This window comes from Pararge aegeria, chromosome 7 (genome assembly GCF_905163445.1).
Source record: "Pararge aegeria chromosome 7, ilParAegt1.1, whole genome shotgun sequence".
Classification (NCBI taxonomy): domain Eukaryota; kingdom Metazoa; phylum Arthropoda; class Insecta; order Lepidoptera; family Nymphalidae; genus Pararge; species Pararge aegeria.
Genome location: NC_053186.1, coordinates 7,521,299 through 7,542,875, shown reverse-complemented (window position 1 = coordinate 7,542,875; position 21,577 = coordinate 7,521,299). Strand labels below are relative to the sequence as shown.

Sequence of the window (21,577 nt, the reverse complement as noted above, 5' to 3'; positions counted from 1 at the left end):
TCTCTCCTATGTCTATAGGTATGCAATGGCCTCGTTTTATTATTAGCAGACACCTTCCCGCAGTCAGATAAAAATCTTCAAGGATCGAAGTCCTTCCTTTCACTTTCCGACTCTATATTATAGACCCGTAAACTAGAGGTAGATAAAAATCCTTTATTCGTGGAGGCCTTTCAGAAGCATATTCATGAAGCGTTTATACATTTTACTCGTATTCGTACACTATTTGGAAAACAGTAAAAGATCGAGAACAGTACTAAGTTATAGCATTGGAAAGCGAAGGAAGTCCTAGGACGTCTGACTGATATTTTTAACCCACTGTCATAAGTTATGGGGAGTTATTATTGCGAGTTGCAATTCTTTCACGCCGAGAAGTACCTAGTGATTTAGGTAAATTAGAGAATGTAAACTTTTTTGCCTTCCTTCTTTTTGCAATTTTTTCTTCTATGCATCACATCGGCATCTCTTCCTACATCTCTCCTCGGAGGGAACTGGAAGTGGCATTGATAATTTAAATAATACGAAGGTATATAATAGTGAACTTTTTTTGACTATATTTTGTTTGTAACGAGTAGGTAGGTAGGTACCTTAGTCCAAGATGTAAATGGCGATGTCCACGCGTCATTTAGCACTTAATACAAACCTAGGTACCTGGATCTACGTAATGCCTATTGTGTAACAACTCTCGATGTTTATTTTTAACAGCCATTGCGTAGGAACCAGACGCAAGTTGACTTCTCATATAGTAAATAGGTAAGTACTTACTTAGTGCACACTTAAATATTTACTTTGATAACATTTTACAGCAGGTAGATAGGTATTTGTTGGTAATTAGATATTATATCTATTCTGTGATATTAAGTAAGTCGATATATTAAGTAGTCCAGTAGGCAACCAGCGCTGTTACTCGTTATTATGTACTCTTAATATAGATTGCAGATTTTTTGATTGCAATAAGGCCTGCTAAATACGAATCAAATGTATAGGGTAGGTTTTTTTTTATGTAGATGTATCACGATGCATGCAATAGATTTGCAGCGAATTCTTTTTTTTTTTATTTTAAATCGGACGATATTTTGCTTTCGTATGTTGAATGCATACATTGCGTATAAATCAAAACAAAACACGATCGCCGGCCGCTGACGGGTTCTCGCGAGGTGTCCGCGATCAGACGATTCACCACCACCGCGATCGATAAAAACAATGAAAATAGATTCTAATCCCTCGTCATATTACGCTTTCTACAATAGAATTAATTACGAAAACAACTGCGTACCACACGGGTCTTTTATTATGCCTAAAAAATAATAAAACATTAAAACAATTTTGACACCAAGTAACCTATCTTGCTTGAAAAGTTTGCTGGAATCTTATTGGATTCATATCCAATAAGATTCCAGCAAACTTTTCGAGCAACCCTTGCACTATCACAGTTAAAGGCTTGATGGTACGTACCAGGTGTAGGACGGTGTTCACCACCTCCCGGTTGGTTACCTGTCCAACTTCAATCAGCCCGATAAGAACTGCAAATTTCAGGCTGTCGTTGGTCGTCATCCTGACGACCTCCTCAGGTCTTTTAATGTCACTATACGGCGGTGATTTTAAGTCCGCCATAGTTTAATTTGTCACAATTCACTGATACACAATTTTAAAATCCACTCGCGACGAAGTAATTCAAGAAAACATCATTGCATCGGCTCACATGATAACGCACCAATGTCGCTTTCAGCCATCTTGGATTTAGTGAATGTTGCCAGCGAAACAAAATATGTCAGTTTATTTTGCCCAATCAATCAATAAAATTAAAATCAGATTATAGTTATTGGTTTACATCTGATTAAAATTAGCATTAGGTAATTAAATGTTAAAATTAAAATAATTTTAATGTTCCTTTTTTTGTAATAACCTTACAACAAGATTAAACAGAAGATTACAAGATAGTTCAAAATAAAATATTCATGCTTCATATTATCTGCTGCCGAACAGGTCAAAATTAATCAATCACAATATGTTGATTAATCAACCAAAAGTTAATTTTCCAATGAATTTTGTTAATTTTCTGACTAAATGACCTTTATCGCGTCTGATGCAGAAAGCTGCATCTCATGTCATTAGTTTCCACGAATTAGCTATAGAAAAATTTGAGGGCTCGTCTTCTCAAGTCTGTTGATCGAGCGATACTTTAATGGTTTCATTTTTTAATAACATCCGCTTTTATATTTTGTTCATGCATCTCGAGCCTTTAGAATCATACTAATTTTATTTATTTAATTATTTGGGAATTATTTATATTTTATTACAATATTAGCATATGTTTTACCAATAACTCAATTATACAACTCAACTGAACAATTCCCTAATTTCTGGCAAAGATGATAAAGTTAGCAACTGCACAGGCAATGCTACCAACGAACGAAAACAAATCAGTAGGTAATAAATAAGAGCCTAGAACATATAAACTACTTCTATTGATAATTTAGTAAAGTTCAAATTGAATATTTTGATTACATAAAATAAAACAATACATTTTTAAAATTATAAAGTATATTAGAAATTACACTAATGTTGGCTACATTGAAGAGTGAAATACGTGCACTTGAGCGTGGACTCCATAGCTTCATTCTTATTTCAAAGCAAAGCTAAGTTCGCAGTTTTAGTCGGATTGTCAAAGAAACATGGCGGCGATTGAAGTTGAACCCACCAAAGTAAGATTTTGTAAAAAGGAAAAACAGTTTACTATAGAATACTTTATATGGAATCCCTTTGGGAATTGTACAGTATTCGTGCTGTAAGAAAACTTATCACCTCTGATTTGTGATGCGTTTAATTAATGAAACCACTAGCCTGGGCGTTCTCTCGGGTCAAAAATGTTTACAAATTCCGCAAATCTGTTTTACATTTAACAATAGGAGCGTAAATAGCAAATAGCTTCCATACCAGTGATTTCTAAACAAATAAACTGTGTGTTGTGAATTATTGTGACGATTGGTAATGCAGTTTGCAGATAGTCGTGAGACTTTCTTATTTGCTAATTTCTCTCAATTTTAGGCCGAAATCCTGATGCGTACACTTAAGCTGTCGGGGCACGTCGGTTTCGACAGCCTGCCCGATCAGCTGGTGAATAAAAGTGTCCAAAATGGTTTTGTATTCAACATCCTGTGCATTGGTGAGTGAATCATAATTTCAGAACGTTTATCATGTGCCATGCCTATATTATATCTACTTACGTTCCTCAATACAACATTTCTATAAGCTGTAATGTTTACTGTTTACTCGTGAAAGTTCGCTTAGAAGATAATAGTGTTAACCACTTATTAATACTAAATGCTTTTGAAAGAAATAGTTTTATTATAAGGCCAAGTACATTTGATGGTTTTGTTAGCTTTTGTATATTGAGAGGAAAATATCAAAGGAAAATTGAAACAAAACGGCTACAAAATTTTTAAAGCATGACTCATAATACTTTGCACTGTAAAAATCTCATATGAAGACACTCAAGGTTAGGATGGATGTATTTTACCATCTGAGCTTCTGAATATATCTAATCAAAACAGGTTCATTTTAATCCATTGATGAAAAACCACTTTAATTTTTGCAACTGGTGGGCTTTAGTTCTAATCAAAAAGCAATGAGCCTAAACACATTCCGCTGTAACTTTGATAGGAATTGAATAGCCTAGCAATGTAGCAACCTTGGCTACAGCTACTGAGTTACTGTATCAGTAAACACTGTATTACTGATACAGTAACTCAGTAGCTGTAGCCAATAAAAAACATACAGATATGTCATCTCTATTAAACACTCTTGAAAAACAATTCTCATTATAATTGAGTTGTCCCTTTGAGAGCACTTTTATGACCCAGACAATATATACCAATATGTCAATATGTCAAACTTATATAACCTACATAATGAAGGCCCTGGAATGAACTATCCTTGATCCTTTAAGTCTATAAAAATAGGTTAATCCTTATTAACCTACAAATATGTTTCTGAGAAGTTGTAAATATCTCATATATTTATGCTTAGCAATTTTGTTTGTAGGAGAGACTGGTTTGGGCAAGTCAACTCTTATGGACTCGCTGTTCAACACTAACTTCGAGTCAACACCCAGCCCACATAACTTGCCCACTGTTAAGTTGAAAGCCCACACCTATGAACTGCAGGAGAGCAATGTTAGGCTCAAGGTAATTATTATGTTACTTTTGAATTAATTTGTGTTTGCTAACATCAATAACTAAAAACTCGCACACAACAAAATTAAAGGGATGGTTTGTGCATGAGGGCTGCAGTTATGTAATACATAAAGGCTTCTGGAAGAAGCTTTAGAGATAAGCTGTCCTTGTCGACCTTTTTCTTTGATTTATTTCATTTTGGTACTAAATAAATAAAAATGAGCTATGTGCAGGGCCTGAAGGCCTTGCCAACCTATTGTGATCACCACCAACCATAGTTCCCTAACAATACCGTTGACAGTCAAGTCATCTAGAAGAGCAGTACTTTCTTAGAGTCTAGGTGTTGCTTAGCTTCCTCAAGGTATACCTTGAGGTGTTCAAAGTGCTTCTTTCGATAGATGCTATGCTTATGCATTACTGCAGTTCAGTGACAGATAAGATGCAATGTTTCCACCCACTCTTAACAAATTCTGTATATATCTAGGATATATTTTTACAGGATTTCACAGCCACTGGTAGTTTTTTATAGTTCTTTAGTCTAATACTTTTTATATTTTTCAGCTAACAATCTGCGATACAGTAGGCTATGGGGACCAAGTGAACAAGGAGGACAGCTTCAAAGCTGTAGTGGATTATATTGATGCACAGTTTGAAGCGTATCTTCAAGAGGAGCTGAAGATCAAGCGGTCCTTACCGGCTTACCACGATAGCCGCCTGCATGTCTGCTTGTACTTCATATGCCCAACAGGTCAGTAGCTTCCTGAGACCAAGGTCTGTCAACTGGCAGACAAAACAATATTTTTAGGTAAGGGTCCAACTATATTGTCCCTTTTATATACTGTTAATTTTTATGCAAATGGTCAAGTAGAAATTTAGACTATGAGAAGGAAGGAGCTCGATTGTATGCTCTTTGCCATTGTATTTAATGAGGGAACACTTGCCATTGATGATCTGTAAGATAATATCCTCTTTGCCATTGGTGTTATCTTTGATCTCTGATGCCTTTAACTTCACTTTCGAGTTCACAAGATGAAATAGGTATAGGTAAATAAAACTTATTTGTGAGAACATCTCAATTATCTACATATATTAAAATCAGATTTAATTAGATAAAGACAGAATTATTCTTGACTCTTTAGTGTCTTTGTTTTTCTTTTGAGTAATGCTCAAATGTATTTTGGTCAGAAAATAACGCTGTTTTGAATGCGTCCAAGGTAATGTTGAGGCGTAGGTTTTAAGCCTCATGTGCCTGTAATAACATTGGCACATGAGGCCCTTCGGATCGGAACACAGCATTGCAACAATGCTGCTTAGCGGTACAAACAAGGACTTCCCCAGACGAGCTTGTGCCACAAAAAGCTCTACACGAGTCTCATCTCAGAATTGGAAGGGTTTGGGTTGTAGTCCACCACGCTGGCCAAGTGCAGATTGGTAGACTTTGCACGCCTTTGATAATGTTATTGGGAACTCTTAGGTATGCAGGTTTCCTTCACATATTTTAATTGCTTAAATAAAAAAATGCACATAACTCCGATAATTTAAAGATGTGTGTCGGTGATCGAACTCGGTCCCCGCGAAACGAAGCCGAAGCCGAGTCACTAATGAGGCTATCACCTTAGTTATCTTACTTAAATTTGATACGCCCAAAAACTAACAACATAACACGCCATAGCATTGTTCGCTTTCTAGACCAGTAGGGCACCGTCTTGGATCCTCGTTGAATATTTGAATGCTTTATGATTGTCCTTGACATTCGATGACTGGTGACGTATTCAGATCGCGCGCGGACCACATACGATGACCATAATATGCGTCTTGCGTGTGCATGCGTGTCTTGTGCATGAATCAATCGAAATAAACACCGAACAAACTAAAGGATGTTATTCAAAAATTATTTCGTGAAGTCAGCAACCTAGTATTTTTTTCTGGAAGTAAGGGGTGAAATTATTTGGAATTCCATTAACTATTATATCATTATTGGATTTGATAGACACCATTGTCAACCCATTACCGGCCTACTATAGGGCACGGGTCTGCCCACGCTGGCAAAGTTCGAATTGGTAGACACGCAGGTTTGCAGGGTGCAGGGTTTCTGCGTTGAAGCAAGTGATATTTATACTCTTAAAGTTATTGTGAGAATCTGAGTAGGTAGTTACAATTTATCGTTTTTTCTTGCCTCGGAGAACACAATGCCGTGATGATTACTCATCTTCACCCTATTAAGGTCCCACTGCTGGGCATAGGGCTCCGCTTACTCATAGGCGAGGAATTATGAGCTTAGAACTCCATGCTTTTGTAATACGTTTTGGCAAGCTTAAACGATGTGTGTCCCATGTTACTTTACAGAGATTGATAGCGTTAAATTCCTAATATCAGATTGCTTTTTAATAATTTTCCTTCCGATCGGGAATGCGCAAAAAATTAATATGGTTTGTCGCAGCTAAGAAGCATTTTTAATACATGTAATTTCGGTAACTAAGAGTCGTAGATTCTAACCCAAGCAGAGAAGCGTGATAAAACTAACCTTGCTCTCTAACAAGCGCGAAAGCTTGTGCCCAGCACACTGCGACAATTATGGAATGATGGTTGGTAACCAAATCAACAACGAGTGTAGGCGCCCTTGTAGGACATTTCCAATAACGGTTCATAACACTTTTACTCAACAAATACGTAGTGTGTGCCTTGCGCGATAAGGAGCCTATTTTAAACTGATACATGCAATGTTTTATTGCGCTAGTCATTTGTATATTTCCATACAGTCGGGATAGCATACGGGATAATAATATCTATCCGTTACTCGTATTTTTTCCTATAGCGATAGTCAACTTAATATTCTCGTGGCGCGCATGTGTGGCATTTTAAACTTCACTTGTAAGAATCGTAATAAGGCCTATGTCTCTTTAGTTTCTTTGTTTGTCGCTGCAATAGGCATAGTTATTATTAGTTACTTTTTAAAATATTTGCATCCAAATTGATTATATTTTCTGTGACTGACTTATACAGTGTTTTATATTCCACATCCGTTTCGAACGCGAGTAGGTAGGTATTATCGCCTTTAAGACGAAAAGATTTTCTCTTAGGTATAATATAAAACAGTGATGGTACCGCGTCACAAGCTACATTTAAACAACGCCATCTGTATTATTTTTAAGCAGTTTAATTCAATTTATAATTCAACTCTTAGAAATGAAGCGATATAGGTATGTGCAGCATACTCACAGATGTCACATATACATAGAGACATCACCGATGGTACAAAGCCACGTAGCAACCGATAAGGGCCCTCTCCCACCTAAGACTGCATCATTACAAACCACCAGGTGAAATTTCAGATAAGGGCTAACTTGAGTAAAAAAAAAAGAGCTTGTAGAATACGTATAGGTTATCGTATTTTAGAATCACGTTCTCGTTGACCCAACGGGGGTAATGTCCCATTTTCAATGAAATCCGGGTCAAACCTCTTACGATCGAAATCTGAAAGTCTATATTTTAACTGTGAAACCTATTTAAGGCAATAATTTCAGTGTTGAATTATGTTATAAGTAGAAGAAAAATGCAATGTATTCATGAAAACTGCTTATGCGTGCCGAGGTTTTCACACATTTTGTGTTACTAAAACGACCTTTTATTCCTTTACGGCGCACCTGTTTATTATAAAATTCACTATACTGATGAAAAGATTATTCTTGCAACGTTTTGTGACTCCCTCAATGTATAAACGTCCCACTCAGTGGCGTGCATAGAGGGTAGGCACTGGGTATAAAATTAAGAAAATAATAAAATACTTAAGGATATGCATTGTAAAAGTTATGTAAAAAGTCAAACTTTTGACTTTCTACTTTTTATCTGCATACCCTGTGCATACCCTCTATGCACGCCATTGGGCCCACTGCTGGGTAAACCTCCTCTGCCATAGGTGAGACGGTTTTAGAGCACATACTGCTTCTGCACTGAATTCTTTAGCGAACTTATATCACTATAATTACATAACTGCCTATCCATAAGGTTTTATATTTTTAATATCTTTGAGAGGAGGATTTTCTGCGTTTCATTCTATTTTCCGATCCGAGCTGCCTGCTCAATGCCTGTTCTGGCGAACAACCTGTGCACAATTATTTAATTACCCTAAGCTTGAAGTTTATTAAAGATCGGAATGTAATTATTTCAGGGCACGGTTTGAAGTCCATCGATCTGGTGTGCATGAAGAAGCTGGACACGAAGGTCAACATAATTCCTATCATAGCGAAGGCGGACACCATATCCAAGACTGAACTGCAGAAATTTAAGGTAACTTAAAAATTAACGATTTAAAGTACAACTTCTTTAGGTTTACCATTAAGCAGAAAGTATATAAAGATGTTTGGTTTGCCATTGCTGTGTTTCAAGCAGCATTGCTGTGTTCGGTCTGAGGGCAGTGATCGCAGGTGTAATTTCTTAATGACAAGGTTGCTTGGAAGCATCCGGCTCCGCTTTCATCTCTTACAAGATAGAAAAATGAATGTTAAAATGTAAATTGTTGATGTTGGAAAAGAACAACTGCTGAGTTTCTTGCCGGCTTCTTCTTAGTAGAATCTGCCTTCCGAACCGGTTGTAGAGTCACTACAAACAGACAGACTTGACGTTTCAAAAGTGCTTATATTGGCCTACTTGAAATAAATTTTATTTATTTATTTAAACATCTTTATTGCGTAGTAAAGGAGAAATTACAAATAAACCTAAAAAAAAATTAAAAGCAAAAGGCGACCTTATCACTAAAAGTGATCTGCCAGGTAACCTTAACGATAGTACACAATAAAACATTAAATCGCAATTACAATAAACAATACATAAATTTACACACTTAAGTGCATACTATTAATAACTAATATAATAAATTATTAAATGATATAAATAAAATAAGATATAAATATATATATATACAATAATAAATGAATTTTGAATTTAAGAGTATGCACACGAGGCTTAACACTTACGAATCAACGTCGATGGAAACAGGGCGGCACTTTACAGGACGCGTTTCTCTGTTATCGCATGCCCTGCCAATTGTTGCTCTTTTTATAGGAGATCGTTTTCCAATTACCATCAAGTGGGCCATCAGCTTGGTAAGGCAATTATAGCAATAAAAAAATGAACGTGCCCATGACTTCGCCTCATAAGCCTGCCTGGCAGAGATCGCTACTGAGCGATAAGGCCGCTTTTTGTAATCTACTTCTTTTATGTATATCTATTCTTCTTTTATATCCGTAAATTTGTAGTGGTGTACAAACAAAGAGTTATTTCCCTTACTTCCAGTCCAAGATAATGCAAGAGCTGCAATTGAACGGCGTGGAGATCTACCAGTTTCCGGTGGATGATGAGTCTGTGTCTGATGTGAACGGAAGCATGAACAGTCACATTCCCTTCGCTGTGGTGGGGAGTACCGACTTCGTCAAGATAGGCAATAAGACGGTTCGCGCGCGGCAGTACCCCTGGGGAACTGTGCAGGGTGAGTTGGTTACTAATTTTTGTATTTTACTATTACAGTATGTATATTATCATATGCTGAACTAAGTTGACAGACAATTATTTAAAGTATTTCTATCTTGAGACTAAATACAAAACCTCGATGGTGTCAATGCTGGTACCAGAAAAGCGGTTTCTTTTAAAATTAAAAATATTGAGTTGTCTATTGTGTGTTATGTGTTTTACATAATATTAAGAATATAGAATCTAATTTGACAAAGGGGTACTGATGAAAAGGATTATATATTTAATATTATACTAATACTGAGATAAACGATACTTCATTTATTTTCGTTGAAAGTAACTGTGTAACTCTCTATCCAGAAATTTTTGTTGAACCGTGAGCGGTCCACTATTTAGTCAAACATGGTGTGATTGTCGTCATAAATATGTATGGTTTTCACTGTAAAGAAATGCCTAGATTTTTTTTGTTAGACGCTACATGACTGATAAAAAAGCATACATTAATTTTAGGCAGGTTTAAGTACTGTCGGTTCGGATATTTTTATATGTTTTTATTAAATTTAATTTTAATTTATATAAGTTGATATTTCCGCCAAGTATAGGTACAAAAACCTTAATAAAAATCATAAACTACCTAGATTATTAGTTTAATGCCCGATTTCATTAAACCTTGGAATCGTATTTTTGGTAATAACATTCTATCCATACGAAAAATGAAAATATGACAATTCAAACACAAAATACCGTCAGAACAGAACCATAGACAAGTTAGGTTATATGAATTGCCTAGAGATGTTTGTGTGATGAACATGACTGTTTTTAGTGGCTGGGTGTTTATCTTCATATTATACGTATTTATATGTATTCACAAAAATATTCATCAGCTATCTTAGTAGCCATGACACAAACTGCGCTTTCTTTGGGGCTAGATGGCGATGTGTGTATTGTCGTAGTATATTTATTTATTTATTGATAGAAATCTTCTTTAATTAGGCGTTACTTACTTAGGCATTGCCTTGTCCTTCGTTAGTGAAAATGGGCGTATATGTTTTCAACCTCATTTACCTTAATGTTTTTTTTTAAATTCTTGTGGCAGTGGAGAACGAGTCTCACTGCGATTTCGTGAAGCTGCGAGAGATGTTGATCCGCACCAACATGGAGGACATGCGAGAGAAGACGCACGCTCGTCACTACGAGCTGTACCGGCGACGGCGTTTGGCGCAGATGGGCTTCTCCGACGTGGACGCAGACAACAAGCCAGTGAGTGGACCAACGCACATTCCTAGATGGGTTCCATTGTTAATAAAGACTTCAAAGCCTTTAACACCCGCGCACGGTTGCCTATCTTGCTGTATTGGAGAGTGTGCTCAGGAGCTATTCGATTTGGTTAAATCTTTCTTTCTTCTACCATCGAACTGCGATGTACCGAAAGAATCTGCACCGTTACGTTGTTGATATACAATTAACACGTACGAAGCGTTTTGCTTCTTCCTTTCTGATCCGCACCGCAAAGGCCTGGAATGCCGGAATCTTCCTTCTTCCCCGATACCTATAATCTAGGTTCTTTCAAATCAAGAGTAACTAGGCAACTTCTAGGCAAGCGCACTTCATCTTAGGCTGCATCATCCCTTACCATCAGGTGTCATTGCAGTCAAGCACTTGTCTTGACTTTATATATAAATATATAAAGTAGTAGTAGAGCTTTTTTGACAGAGTTTGTCCGGGTAAGTACTACCCGTTCTGCATCGCTGTGTTCTCTGAAGCACGCGCTTGAGATAAATATAAAAATATAAGAGAAAATTATACAAAGATTCAGAATAGTCAGTTTCAGAGTTATCGATATAGCTCAAGAATGTGCAAGGCTTAAGCGGCAATGAACTGATAATAATAATAGTTCTCAGAACTGATGGACATGGGGCCAAACAGAACCGGGGTCGACATTTGGGAGCTTGGAGTCCCAAGGTTACGCCGACCTTGCACTGATAACCACGCGGTTACCGGTGTAATTACAAGCTCATGGTCATCATGTTTAACGCCTACGCATCAGGTGCTTATTTCTGTCGACAAGCAGCATTGGCACGGTGATTACTTATCTCACAACAGGCTTGCAACAGACGTAAGTTTCGCGATTAACGCAAAGATTGCAAGATTTACGCATGTCCCACGCCCGTCGTGTGATACGTAATACTCCTGCCGGTCTGAAGGGCGTGGTTGCCAACAAGCTTATGAGGTTTAACACTTACACCACAGGTTGATAGACATTTGTAGGATGTGGTCTATGCATGCCCTGCGGAGTATTACTATTATAGGCTTCTATTGTCCATTTAATATAATTGTTTTTCTTTAACCTCGTAAGCTCTTAACTGTAATCTCACCTTTTGTTGGTAAGTTAGAATGAAATCAAAAGATGGCAACCTTTAATGGCTAGCCTTTAAAGGGTCTGGCAGTTATAATATAACCCACACCCCTAATCGGTTTCTACAATACCGGTCATAGTACGGGAATGGTAAATCGCTTAGCGACACGTCTTTGACGGTAGGGTGGTAACTTTCTACGGCCGAAACCTCCGACTAGAAAACTCAGAAATTATAAATTCCCAAATTTCCACCGCCGCCTTTCACTTCAAACCCCGCTCACCGCTGCGCCAGAGAGGACGTTGAAAGGTATATGCTACTCATATGTTATTTACAACGACTGGTCTGCGTTACAGGTGTCGTTCCAGCAGACGTTCGAGCAGAAACGCAGCGCGCACTTGTTACAACTGCAGCAGAAAGAAGATGAGATGAAACAGATGTTCGTGCAGCGCGTCAAAGAGAAGGAGGCCGAGCTCAAGGAGGCGGAGAAGGAGGTATTTTAACCTCAAATTCACTTCTATAGTGGGAGACAATTTAGTAACTGGATTACAAAACGGTTAATAGTTCGGAGGTGCAGCTACTCTTAACCTCGCTAAACAGACACTTGTCAGATGAAAACAATATAAATATAATATTTTTCGTAATAACATTATAAATATCCATACGAAAAATGAAAATATGACAATACAAACACAAAATACCGTAAACATTTTCCAGTTGTGTTATATTTGAAAGGGAAAGACTTTTTTTTAGCCCAATTAGCTCCAACCACGTGGCCGTTTTTAACCATTAAAAAAAAATAGCTAAACTATCACGAAGTAACATAGGCTATCATATTTAAAAAAAAAGTAGAGATCCTTAAGCAAATTGCAATAATGTAACCTAAAGTAGCAAAATGTTGCCTATAAAATTCATTATTTGGCGTATGTAAAAGTTATTAACGCTGACGAAGTCGCGGGCAACAGCTAGTGTATCTATAATCTTCATTTTTCTTTTTTAGTTGCACGCGAAATTCGAAAAGCTAAAGAAAGACCATACAGAAGAGAAGAAGCGTCTTGAAGATCTGCGCAAGAAGATAGAAGACGACACTATAGAGTTCAACCGCCGCAAGCAGCAGACAGTGCAGGGCCACCACACGCTCACGCTGGGCAAGAGCAAGAAGAAGTAACCGACCCACCGACAGATAGCTATCCTACCGACACATAACTTTGATGGGACTAAGCGTGAGATCACACTAGGGAAATATTTTGTGACCTACAGATATATTGTTATATTAAAAATATTTAAACGCACACCCGTGGGTCCTGTGGTTAGCATGATTACAGATCACGAGTTCTTGCGATCGATTCCTGGGCCAGGCCTAGTTTAATTTTGGTTTTGTCGGGTAGAAAAACTAAGTCCTATCCCGAAATTAAAGTACTAGGTCGTCCAACGACCACTTCGTTGCGAAAGCCGACTTTGAATGATGTTGCCACCCTCTATGGCCATATACATAAAGGTGTTTTCACCCTTTGTAGCCATATACATAAAGCTTTTTCCAACGCTTTGATAAATATGATAAGAAACATTTTAATCATTAATTTTGAGTCCCTATTGTGATCTGATACTAATATAACCAATAAATATCTGAGAAGCTGCTAGTAATGGCATAGGCGTACAATGCACGACTCGAGTGTTAAGTAAAATTAAATCTGAGTGTTTTGTGTCCAGTTATACTTTATCAGAACACTACCTAATACATAATTATGTTCTCTGGCATACAGAATTTGAAAGTTTTGATTTGACTCAATACGCGTGGCGTTGTATGGCTTTGTGCCTGTGTATTCTCAGCTTAATTATTCATCAATACACGATTCGTTAGCTTAAGAGGCTTTTAAGTGACCTCTGATGATTAAAGAGGTATTATGTAAAAAACTAATCATCTAACGCTCGGCTGATTTTCATGAAGTGGGATACTAAAACGAATGTTATATAATTGTTTTGAAACGGTTTGGCTATTTGAACTAAATGTCAAAAACCTGTCAGTTTCAATTCATTTCATTCATTATTTAGATCTGAATCGGTGTGCTGCCATCAGAAACAGAAATTCGTGAATATTATAGTAGTAGAATTACCACTGATGTAATAAGAAATGGACTTCGGGTCAGCGCACAAAAACGTGCGAACTAAATGGGTATGAAAACTCAAAAGCGCTATAAATTTCGCGCCAATCTTCATTTGTTCGACTAACAGATTACACGTATAAAATGGCACACTGCATGGTAAAAACATGCAAAAATTACTCAACTTACGAATGAAAAGATGATGGCGTATTTTGTGTAGCGTATGTTGTGTTTTTTCCAGGAAGTAAACAATTTTTTTATCATTTTAAACTATTGTTTTGCTTAGAAACGTAGTATTTTATTTAAATTTGCATTAAATCTGAAAACCAATAATAAAACTCATCATATTAAACAAAAAATAGCATATCTGTCGTTTTCGTACATAGATTTTTGCAAGCAAAAATTAATTTAATTGCAATGATGATATATGATTCAAATGGAAATGTTTTAAATTATTTAAGTTTCTATACATGTAAAGGTTAACTCGAGACACTTTTTTCGTAAATTTTGTATAAGACCCGACGTCCATTTCTTATTACGTCAGTGAAAATTACGATACATTTTAACTTACAATCAATACTTTTATTCGAACATACATTCGAAAGCATCCTGCATTTTTAGTGCATAGCATCGTCGAACCTTTTTATTTGGGTACAAAGAATCCTATGCACTAAAATTAATACTTATTATATAAATCATGTCATAAAATGTTGTTGATTGCTTAATATTAGCTATTTACGCAACACCTCTTTAATGAAAATAACTTTTAAATCAATAAAAAATAAAATTTATCAATAGGCATTTTAAAACATATATTGCTACCAAAAGTCTGATTTTGTTCATAGGATTTATTGAATTGGATGTTTGAATGGTCTAATGAAATTTGCCCGATAACTCATTTGCAACGATTCACTCATAGTCCATTTTTTCCTACCTATCTTATAAATTAAACAATCTTTTCCTTACTTTTTAGTGTAGAGTTAGTTTTATGAATAATAAAACTGAATATATATTAAAGTACTAAGTGAGCGGACTGTATTTTGGCGAATTTAAATCCTGAAAATGGCTACTGGTGTACCAGTAATACGTGCCCGGCCATAGAATTTATTTTCATGTTCTGTTAAGGTAATTAAATATATTAGTAGTAGTTAAGGACAACACCACTACTCGTTTTTAAACCACTTTATTATAACGACTATTTTAAAATAAACTCTACAATAAAAACTAAAGAGAAGTTAATTCACATTATGAGACAGTTTAGAAACAATAGAGGATACAAACGCAATATAACTAGGGAACATTCTAAAAAATATAGTGCTAACTATATGCTATATTATGCACTTTAATTTTAAAGGTATCCGTTCACTTTGTAGGACTAAACGAATAATCGAATACTATAATATTTTAAATATATGATTAAAAAAATTAACTGCTGTGGAAAATAATTTTTTTTAACGTTAAATTGAAAGTTCAATTTTAATTAGGTTGCGTGTATATAGTTTAAATGAAAACGCGAAAGTGTACCTTCTCATACATACGCTCGTAGCAAATGAAATATAATTAATAATGATCCATTGTCGTCATAGTTAATACCTTTTGTTTGGTTAGTGATTTGGTGGCCGGAGTCAAGTGACTTGAAAGTCGGCGGTCATGTTAAGGCAGGTCCAAGCTGCCGGCAAAGGCCGCCGATCGTTGTCTAGACAACGATGAGTACCTAGGTACTCATCGAGAATGAAGGCCATTAAACGCACATCCAGACTGAAAATAAACACTTCAAAAGTGTGATCCTCCTTATGACCGAGTTCTACCGGCCGAAAACAGTGTTCACTTTTATAACAGTCGAGTTCCTACACAGTGGACTGCCACCTTACAGGTTCAAAATATATAATTGTGTTATAATGTTTATTAAAATACTAATGCGATATACGATTACACCTATATTTTATATTAACCAGTCTAAATGTAACCACCTGTACCGACGAAACTAAGCGCCTCCGCAAATTACAGACTTTTTCGAACGATAGCTAAGTCAGTTGCGTAATTGATATAAAGAGCGATATCAATCAAAAATACCGTGAAAAGAGGGCTAGTTATACGATTTATAATATGCCCAATTACTGTAAAACTTAGGTCCGTCTAACTCTGTTTGGCGAACCTAACTATCGATAGGCTGGATGATGATTTTACCCTTAGTACGAGTTAGCAGCAAACTTTGTTAGTTTTCTAGTATAGCTTACGTTATCGTTAAATGAGTGAAACTAAATTAAATTAAATAGCATCATGTGTTTTGTTTTGGCTCAAAAACGTGAGTATTAAATTAAAGTGGCAAGGGAATATATAATTTATATTTTTTGTCATTCCAGGATCAGATCAGTAGATTTATTATTATTAGAATCAGTCAGTTATAAGAAGGGTTAAAGAATATCTCGCATATTATATTTCAAAATATGCGAAGTTATAATATTTAAATACCCGAAAGTCATTGACGCTTTCGAATTGTGCAAACTCTGACTAAGTTGTAACTGCGGAGGTGATGAGGTACTTATTTTAGTTGTTAGTTGTGCACTTAGCCATACGTAAGTTATTTAAACATTTTATACCAAAATTTATTTATGTACTAACCTTTAGGTTTAATTTAATTTTTAAGTATTTCCTCTTAAGATTCTGAAAAGTTAATTATTACATTAAATCTAATTAAATAGTGTAAAGAACACGCTACGATAAATCCAGAAGAATGCTGTTACTTAGAAATAATGCTTATATATGATATCGAATAATTTCGCCCTACAAAAGAATTGTTACAAAACAAAACTAAATAACAAATTAAGCCCATTTTACCCCGCTGTTATTCAAATAACGAAACCCCTTAAAACTTTTAAAATTTGCAAACTGATAACGAGCTTATACACTATAAAATTAAATTTAAAGCCGAGTTTTCAACTTTTTTTAAATGCATTCTGAAGATAAAAATCTGATGTTCTGATATTTTTTGTTAATACTTAGACAAAATTATATGATAACTAAGATGAGCTAGCAAAGGGTTAAAAAAACATGTGTGTGCTTATGTACACGCGTTAGAAGTTATATTTCTTTGGCGTAACAAGATAAAATTATTTTCTAAAACTACACTAAGAAAAAAGGTATTCAATATATTGAAAGTTATCGCATTATCTAGTTATCAGTATCGGACAACCAAGTTTCACACAACATTAAAATTTGAGATTCTTGTACAATTTAATCAATTAAAAATGAGCCCACAGACTTTGCCAAGTAAAAGAGTACACTGTCAAACAGTTTTTAAAAAAACTAAAAAAAATCCTCATTTTTCGTTAACGCGCCAAAAGAAGTATAACTTCAAAAATATGAAATTGTATTTACTTATTTTAAACATGCTTCTTTTGAAATTCAACCAAAAATCGACGAAAATATTAAATGAAATCAAATCGATCAAATGTTTAAATAAAGTGAATGATGTAAATAAAACATGGTAGTTATGTTTTAATAGTTTATTGAGTATGAACTTTGCTTTACGCATAAATAATACAGAATATGAACTGCCTTATTGGTAGTGCGAGCGTTGACTAGATATAGGTAGAATTCTGTAATCATTAGAAATTCCCATGAAAAATATACGGTTTTTTAAAACAATACAACTTAGATAGTTGAGAAAGCTGAGCTCGGAAACAGATCCTGTAATTTTAACCCCATTGTTCTTTAAGTGCAGAAAAACCAAAGGCAGCTTCGGTTACCGGACAAAGGAATAATCGGTTTGTTATCTTTGGTTTGTGGCACTTTCTTGATTCAAAACAATAGTCAGTTATCGGACCAAGTAAGATTGGTAAAACTTAAAAACAAGTTCAAAATACCAAAAAATAAGGCTAAGAAAAATTACAGATTCACCAATCCATAATGTTTCATTTTTCCTAGTAACTTTGTAACTTCTTAAGTGTAAAGTCCGTATTTTGGAAAATATAGCACAGGTTTCCTGATATCTCTATACAATTTAAAGCCGATTGCAGACGTGCTTAAATAAAAGAACACACTTCTTAAGGCGCTACACAAACGTAACTTTTGTTTAACCAGCAATAAGCAGTAAATGTTTAATTTTCATTAAACCAATGGGACTTTGTCCATTGGTTTCCAGTTGCTTTCATTGGACAAACCAATCGCAGGTTACAAATGTTTTTACACAACCCGCTTATTTGTTTATGACTGGCGCGCGGCCTCCAGTTGTAACAATCCACTATGCCCATTAGCCACGGGACACTGCAACGATGGTTTCCTGTGACGTGACGTATTTCCGTGTAACAAACTGTGTATGTTTGCGCAACGACTTCTCTATAACACTTATTGCATTGGCTATTACAACATATCGTTTTAAACAATATAACCAAGCTGTTAAAATGACAAACTTCATAACTTTATTATGTTTGTAACATAGAAACAAAGACAAAATGTACTTGCGCTCTCTATTTTGATTTTTATTGTAAAAATTATATTTTCACTGAGAGTGCAGCCGTGTGTAAAGAATCCTGCATTTATTAATAAAAAAACCATTCCTTTTGGTTCTATGATTTTATACTTCCTAGTATTACGTATAATTATTTTGTATAATTTTATAGGTATTCAAATTAAATTAATATTAATACAAAACTGTTTCTTTATTGTACCCCAATAAGCTGATTTTTTATACGAAAAACTCGTTGTGTTGGTTAAATATAAGATAATTTGCATTAAAAATTCACTTGATGAACCAACTTAAGTAAACAGAAATTAAAAAAATAAACATGAAAATCGGCTTACATTAATTATGTCTGCTGAAGTTCATCCTGGCAAGTCATGAACTCTGTGCCACGTCACACCCTGGACGGCCGCATCTCAATACAAAAGTTACTAAATGTGAAATTTTAGTTATAAAGGTTTACCAAAGATATTTAAAATATGTGTGTTTGTGTGTGTGTGTTGGTCGTGCGTGCGTTCCAGTATTGTAAGGTATATCTTTATGTACTCCTATGGTTATAAGAGTACATAAAGTGTATGTATGTAAAAGTTATGTTTTCCAAACTTTATGGAATATCTATATTGGATCTTTACTAAAAGTTATGGTTTGGAAAACATAACTTTTAGTTAAGTTTAAAAGATCTTTGACCTCTTTGACTTCTAGAAACTTTATTTTTGAAGATGCACCCTATGTTGATATGCAATATCCCAAATGCATTGACCCAATGTTATTAATAATCTGAGTTAATAATTTGTAACGTGTCTCAGCGTTTTAAAAATGTAAATAAGCTTCCTTATTCTTCCATTCACAAATTCGACATCAGGGTGCCATAAGAGAAGCTAATCTATCTAAGTTTAATACCTAGATATTGGTTTGTGGTTACTTTTTTAAGTAAACAAGGAAATTATTGTATGGTTGTGTTTTTGAATTGATTTTGAAACATATATCGTTTGATTATTTAGTGTTAAAATTTTATACTAGCCGAAGAGAGATTTTTAATAGGCCAGATTCAGCCATCAATTTAACAGAGTTCCATGATGTAAAGCAATGTCATCGGCATACGAGAACACATCGTGCAAATAATCTTTGAGAAACAGCAGTGCTGTACCTCTTATGCCAATTCTTTCAAGTTTTTATATAAGCAGACGGAGACGGTATTTAACGCCTTTTTAATGTCTAGAAAGACAGTTAAACATCGTTTTCCTTCTGTTCTGAAATTACTAATGAACGAATTCTGTACATATCTCTTATATCAGATTTTTTGATTTTACAGTAAATTTTGTTGGACAGGCTTAATACAATATCCATTAAGTCCTCTTCAGTTTCATTGTTTTTCTTAGGTAGGTTTTTCATCTCAAAGTTTGTTTTGCGGGTATCTGTCTGCACTTCTTCTATTTTATCCTCTAGAATAGTAATATACTTCGCAAAATTTCTTTGCATTTTTCTTGAATTAACCGATTTTCCGATATGTGTGGTATCCATTTCTAATGTACCAGGGTAGTATAAATCGAAAGGGTTGTTAGTCACTGTCTGTTAGGGGGTGTGGCCTGTTGCTTGATAATCACAAGTTAATGACTAGTAGTGGGTGTGACCTGTTGTATGAAGAAGGTCCAATCTCGTAATAGGAGGGAAGGCCTAAAAAACTTGCGCACTCGCTGATAGGTGAGGTAATAGTAATGGCGACTTACTTAAGGTCCGCCCTTGTTCTGTATTGTAGGTTAACAATCACTCCATGATTTTATGCACTCCGGGTACAATTTTTCTTTATCATTTGAATTTGAATCAATTTACATTGGAGCAAATTAAATTTATACACGTCCACTACGTTCAAAGATCCACGGTGATACATCATCGTATTATTATTAATTTATCTATAACCTAAGCTAGGCGAAATATCGTTTTATTTGGACACATCTAAATCTAAACAACATACTACATTTAATGACTTAAAGAGCAACAACAAACTTACAAAAGTAATATTTATTACCTAAGTATTTTTTTTTGGTGCGGACAGAGGACATATAAAGCGGTATCTAGCTTAGTCTAGTATCAAAAACAATAATTAAATTCGGTATGGAGATGCAGCCGGCCAGGGAAAATATATATGTATTTAAGTAATAAGAGATAAATAATGGATCAATACAAGTGATATCTTAATAAGAATAGTACCTACTCCGTTTCCTACACCAGCGATACTGTAAATGGTTGGGGCAGCGAATAGACTATGGGTTTGAACATCTTATTGTAGTAGGTGTACCGCCGTTTGTGCGGGGTCACGGACGCACGCACTGGCACCTGTACGGGAGATGTGGTTCGCGTCCGGAAGCTCACCTTGCGGCACTGTTGGGCAAAAGTCAAACAATCACACAGCCTGCTTATTATTAATATTAAATTATTTTCTAACCACTCGTGACGCCATAGGAAGTCTGCCTAGGGCAGTCCTTGTTACGTAGCAAGAACTTATTGATTTTAACTTATTGAGCAACTGATATGAAATTACAAAATAATTGTTATATGCAAATACCGAGTGCGACTTCAGAAGTTCAAACGGTACAAAATTATGTTTATAAAGACGATGTCATTCGGCGTTTCACTTGTCATGGCGGATGCTAGACTTTTCAGATTTATTTATTTAAAAAAAACTACAATATTCGACAAAAAATACATTTTCTATGATACATGAATCTTATATCATTTGAAACATACAATATTTTAGTGATTCTGATGACTGGAACATGATTCCATCACATCAAAAGCTTTCTCATACTTAGTTAATATACGCATAGTAGCAGGTTATACTCTTCGGCCTTCTGTATAACCTACCGCAGCGTACGGATGTGGTCTATGGTACTAAAGCCCTTACGCAATAATTATAAAACTTACCTTATTCGTGTGATGAAAATGCATGCCTCTTTAGTGCTCCTCGATGTTTAATATAAAATTTAGCTACGTAATGCACGAAGGAAACTTTGGCGTCTTATG

General features: G+C 35.4%; 2 protein-coding genes across 6 annotated transcripts in view; one reads left to right on the top strand and one right to left on the bottom strand.

Moving 5' to 3' along the window:
* Positions 1–1,720, bottom strand: part of LOC120624859 (neurobeachin) — a 619,299-nt gene extending 617,579 nt beyond the window's left edge. For all 5 annotated transcript variants that reach the window (XM_039891595.1, XM_039891597.1, XM_039891596.1 and 2 more), the window contains exon 1: positions 1,453–1,720. In XM_039891595.1, coding sequence (XP_039747529.1) covers positions 1,453–1,611 — 159 coding nt within the window. In that variant the 5' untranslated portion in view covers positions 1,612–1,720. The remainder of the gene's footprint in view (positions 1–1,452) is intronic.
* A 922-nt stretch (positions 1,721–2,642) lies between these two features.
* LOC120624920 (septin-2) lies at positions 2,643–16,388 on the top strand. The gene is made up of 9 exons (XM_039891722.1): positions 2,643–2,702; positions 3,046–3,163; positions 4,042–4,184; positions 4,734–4,920; positions 8,341–8,459; positions 9,465–9,657; positions 10,735–10,898; positions 12,349–12,486; positions 12,993–16,388. The coding sequence occupies exons 1-9, from the start codon at positions 2,673–2,675 to the stop codon at positions 13,158–13,160; spliced, it is 1,260 nt and encodes a 419-aa protein (XP_039747656.1). The 5' UTR covers positions 2,643–2,672; the 3' UTR covers positions 13,161–16,388.
* The last annotated feature ends 5,189 nt before the right edge of the window (positions 16,389–21,577 follow it).